This window comes from Archocentrus centrarchus, chromosome 11, assembly GCF_007364275.1.
Source record: "Archocentrus centrarchus isolate MPI-CPG fArcCen1 chromosome 11, fArcCen1, whole genome shotgun sequence".
In the NCBI taxonomy this organism is placed as follows: domain Eukaryota; kingdom Metazoa; phylum Chordata; class Actinopteri; order Cichliformes; family Cichlidae; genus Archocentrus; species Archocentrus centrarchus.
This window is the reverse complement of record NC_044356.1, coordinates 21,545,083-21,549,971: the sequence shown is the minus strand read 5'-3', so window position 1 is coordinate 21,549,971 and position 4,889 is coordinate 21,545,083. Positions and strand designations below refer to the sequence as shown.

Sequence of the window (4,889 nt, the reverse complement as noted above, 5' to 3'; positions counted from 1 at the left end):
GCCTTAGCCCTGCAACTGACTGCCGACCTGTCCCAGGTGTATCCTGCCTCTCACCATATGGAAGCTGTATTTATCTCAACCAGGTTGAACTTCTCTTATGTGCCTGTTTCTGTATCTCTCTGGTCTTTCCTGTCTATCTGAGGGCAGAGACTTGGTTCTTTCTTGCCTATGTGTGTGTGTGTGTGTATCTCAATGTAAAGCACATTTAGCAGCGAATGAGTACCCACGACTACTTCCTTACCTCGCTGTCCTGCACAGTCTGCGCAGCCGCAACCCGCTCGAACAACCTCAACTTCCCACAATTCCTGCGCGATGAGGCTTCATTAACAAACAGCAGCACACGGACGGAGCTAACATGTCAGACAAAAAACAGACCGTAGACCTTGGCTTGCTGGAGGAGGATGACGAGTTTGAAGAATTCCCAGCCGAGGGTGAGTATTTCACACATTATCTGAAGTGATGCAGTCCGTGTTTACCCGTTCATTATCCTTTGGAGTGTGTTATGGTTTTTCGGTGCTGTGTCCTTCTGCAGTGACTCAGCTAGCCTAGCCTAGCCCTATTAGCATTAGCTAGCGAACTTGCTGGAAAAACAACACGTTCCCAGTTACCCAAACGTCGCCGAGTTTTTTGTAGCTTAATTCATTAGTAAAAGTAATTACTTGTATGCCCTTAGTTGTTTTTATACGATGTAGACTTAAGCTAATTGGCGTACACCAGCCAGTCTAGCTGAACCAACAAGCTAAAGTGCTTATAGTCGCTCTTTTTTTGTTTTTAAACCGAGCTTTTGTCTGATAGTTTTATTGTGAGCTTATAGCTGTAATAATGTTCTGATGCTACGATTCCCAGACTGGACGGGGCTTGATGAAGACGAAGACGCTCACGTTTGGGAAGACAACTGGGACGATGACAACGTAGAGGATGATTTCTCAAATCAGCTGAGGTGATCTGATCATTCAGCAGAGTTCACTGAATAAAAGTACAGGCTTAAATACAGGCTGTCTGTGCAGCTAGAGCAGGTCAGCAACAAAACGAAATCTGTTTGCATTATCATACTTTATAGTTTTTCCACATTTCTTTGACTTAAATGGCATAGGGAAGTGGCAAAAAAAAAAAAATCAACATAATTAAAATCAAATAAAGCTTGCATTATCAGATAGTCCTAAAGGCAAAATGACACCAAGATTGTCAAAATTGGTTCAAAAATAATTGAGAAGGTTTGTCCCCTTTTCATTCTTTCCAATTATATCTGAATCCAGTACAGATAGAGCATGGAAAATTATACATTTTGATACCTAAACCACATCAATAGCCCCAAAAATAATGATATTACAGCCAATCTCTTGGCAGACAGGCAATGAAATCTGACAATGGAGCATTCTGGGTATTAATAAACTACTTTCTGAACAAGAAAATATAATGAGCCTAAGGCTGTTTATAAGTTGAAGCATAAAATTATGTGTCGATATACCTTAAATTGGTGTCCAAATGTGCGATCTGTGGCCAAGTGAGCTCAGACGACGTCGCTGGCTGAAGACGGGATTGTAACATTAAATGTGCCAGTTTATGAAGTTCTCCTTGCTGTGTACTAACTTTCTAGATTCTATGCCATACTATTCCTCCATCCACATTCATCTACTTATTCGGTCCACTTCAGGTTGTGGGGCTCCTGGAGCCTCTCCCAGCTTTTTCTCCTCTCACTCTTCCATTGCAGTGAAAGCAGGAGAACATTTTTGTGATTGTTCTTGTGGGGCATATAAATTGGTTTTTTTTGTGTGTGTTTCAAATGACTGAGTGAATTAAGAGCACACTGGGGGACACCTAGTTCATTTCAAACTGTCCCTGATATTTATCTGGCTTATTTCAGAACAGGAACAGCTGGCTGTTTACAAAGAACCAAGCAATGACCCAATCAAAAACAATATTTCCAGTGTTAATCCTGACTTCACTGTCTGCAAATGTTTCTCGAAACTATTTAAGAAAAATGTAGATTATTGAACCATTTCTGATGCATAAGCGGCACAGTATTTTGACCCAAATCCTCATCCAGTATCCCAGCATAGTATCATATATATATATATATATATATATATATATATATATATATATATATATATATATATATATATATATATATATAGTCAACATAGCTACGTGTATGACTGAGAAATAAAACATTAAATAGAAATATAGTGACTGCGAATCCTCAATATATGATACAGAAATACTCATCATCAACATCATTTAATGAGTAATGAACAGCCTGATGAACTATTCAGAGGCACTACTAAAAGTCCTATCAAACAAGTTTTATTTATAAACTGTCAGTAACATAAAAAAGCATGTAGAATTTTTTTCTCTCTAATATACAGCTTGAATTTTAGGACATTTTCTTTGCACACTACCAAAATGTCTTTTAGGAACCATACATGCAGTTTAATCTCTGATATAAATACAAAAACCAACACTGCACTTGCCTGTTGTTGTTGTTTTTTTTTGTTTTTTTTTAAACCAGTTTTTTAGCCCTTATACTTCTTATTTTAGCAATATAAATTACGTTTAACGACAGCAGGGCCCTATATATTTCACATGTATAGAGGACTCTGTAAACACCAAAATTTCCAATGTCTAAAAGTACCATAACTATGTTCAGTTTAGAAGAATTATAATGGTGTTGTGCAGTACAGAGTTGTAAAATCTATGAGCAATCAGTAACTGCTGATAGATAAATGACTGCTTTGTTTTTATTTGAGTACCCTTTAGACAGTAATATGCTATTGTTTTATTTAGGCCAATTACGATAGCCATACTATTAAGCTGTTTCTTAAAGATATCATTATTGTTAAAGGGCACAGCTGCTATATATCTATATATGTAATCATCAAATCCATAGCTGCATGCATTATGCAGTATTTATATATAATTTTTTTCATCTCATCTCCTAATGGTTCTTACAATCAATAGCAGAGGGTACTTATGCCTCAACCACCCACCTGTAATCATCTCTGCTGACTTGATCTTTCTATTTTTCTTTTCCTCCCTGCAGAGCGGAGCTTGAAAAACATGGTTACAAGATGGAGACATCATAGTGGCTGACAAGGCCTTTCAGTCTTTGGAGACATTGGATATGGACATTTATATTTGAAAATTACTGGCTGACCACACAGTGCGAGAAGAGCTCGGAAGATGTTAATTTGTTTTTGTTTTTTGTTTTATAATTGATGTTGATGGAAGTAAAGTGTTTGGAAGAAAAGCGTTCCTTTGAGTGTTTTTTAAACTTATACCACAAATGTTTAGGTGATAGCTAAATATAATAAATTTACTGTTATTTGTGCACTATTTGTGTTCATTTTACATCAGTGTGTCATCTGATCTACAGACTGGTCCTAGCTGCCTAGCCTGTAGAAATCGGTTGGCTTTCATTTTAAAATGTCGCTGAAACTGAATAGACTGTAATAACTGCACAGCCTTTAATCGAGGAAGAATAACCAGTGGCCAAAAACAATGCTTGAGCAAATATTTATCCCGTGTTCTCGGTTTCAACTTGTCCTTGGACTGCTCTTATTCTTTGGTACCTGTACTAAAATCCATTTTTCTAGTTAGTATGGAAGATGACTCAGGGTTTGGCTAAAATAACTACAAATTACAGTCTTTGTAAGAACTGTTGATCTCCTCAGAAGCACACCTGCCAAGTCAACACAATCTGCCTGTAATGGGCAGTTTGTTATTGCCCTCTGACACCTTGTGCATTTATTTTGGACTGCATCAATTTTGCATGATATTACTCAGGTTCAAGTACTCAATGGTTATTCGCGATCATTTTGCACCAACCGTACTTTTTTAAAATTTATTTATTTTTTTTATGAAAGGCTCTGTTTATTGAAACTGTCAAAGTGATGTCTGCATGATAGAGGAAGAGCGAAAAAAGTGGACACGAGAGAAAATGGAGATGTACATAAGCTGTGCACACTGGAAGTACACACCATGCAAACAAGTGTAAGTGTGCTTGTGGTGCATGCTACACACATACAGAGGCAGTTCCTTTGCACTGTGCTGTATAACAGCCCCCTTCCCTCTTAGCCCCACAGCGCTGGGCCGAGTCCCTGAAGGAGAGATTATCCACTGCCGTGTTTGTCAGAGACAGGGAGGGGGTCTCAGCATGGGGCCTCCCAGCTTGCCTTGCCTGGGCCTGCCCCTACTGCCAGCCAGGCCCTTCTCTTCCGCTTGGCACAGCGGGGACTCTTGTACTGAACCAGAGGCCAATTTATCCCCGCCACACTCCCCCGGCAAAATGATTTCTCTCAGTGTTTTGTCGACTCTCGGTCCCAGGGTCCTAATGAGGTGAAATGGATGCCAGTAAGACCAAGGCTGCAAGAGCCGCTTTCATCCTGAAAACAATATCCATCCTCCTCCTCCTCCACAAGTGGAAAGTAACTTGAAAACATTTACACAAGTACTGTAGTTATATACATTTTTCTGTACTGTGGTATATTTACATTTTGTGTAGCCTTATTCATTATTATATAATTTATAGTTACTGGATCAGTGTAGTGACTAGTTTTATTTTTGGGAGATTGTGGTTTAAAAAAAAATACACAAAACCTCAAAGAGTTAAGTGTTTTATAACAGGAGCTTCATCTAATGTTTATATATCGCAAAAATTCTTAATCTTGTGTAATCAAGTATATGTAAGTACAGTGAAAAGCTCATTAATTTTCAGTACACATTAAAAATATCTCTGAAATTGGATGAATGACAAAAACAGGACAAACCATCAGAAAAATATTTTTTACATCTGTGGAAAAAAAAAAGGTGCATCCCATGGAAATTGTTGGCTTTTTGAAGTAATTATTTCATGTGATTTGAATCAGTGCCTATTAGAAAAACATGAT

At 38.0% G+C, this 4,889-nt stretch overlaps 1 protein-coding gene across 1 annotated transcript; it reads left to right on the top strand.

The window, feature by feature from the left end:
* Window positions 1-273: 273 nt before the first annotated feature.
* sem1 (SEM1 26S proteasome subunit) lies at window positions 274-3,250 on the top strand. Its single transcript, XM_030741454.1, has 3 exons — window positions 274-431; window positions 847-940; window positions 3,044-3,250. Exons 1-3 carry the CDS (start codon window positions 356-358, stop codon window positions 3,084-3,086), a joined length of 213 nt encoding a protein of 70 aa, XP_030597314.1. The 5' UTR covers window positions 274-355; the 3' UTR covers window positions 3,087-3,250.
* Window positions 3,251-4,889: the final 1,639 nt, after the last annotated feature.

Bases quoted from the DNA above. Each gene is read 5' to 3' on its own strand.
- sem1 (XM_030741454.1), top strand. From the start codon at position 356: ATGTCAGACAAAAAACAGACCGTAGACCTTGGCTTGCTGGAGGAGGAT. The intron at 432-846 runs GTGAGTATTTCA...TACGATTCCCAG, and splicing joins TGAAGAATTCCCAGCCGAGG to ACTGGACGGGGCTTGATGAA. The intron at 941-3,043 runs GTGATCTGATCA...TCCTCCCTGCAG, and splicing joins GATTTCTCAAATCAGCTGAG to AGCGGAGCTTGAAAAACATG.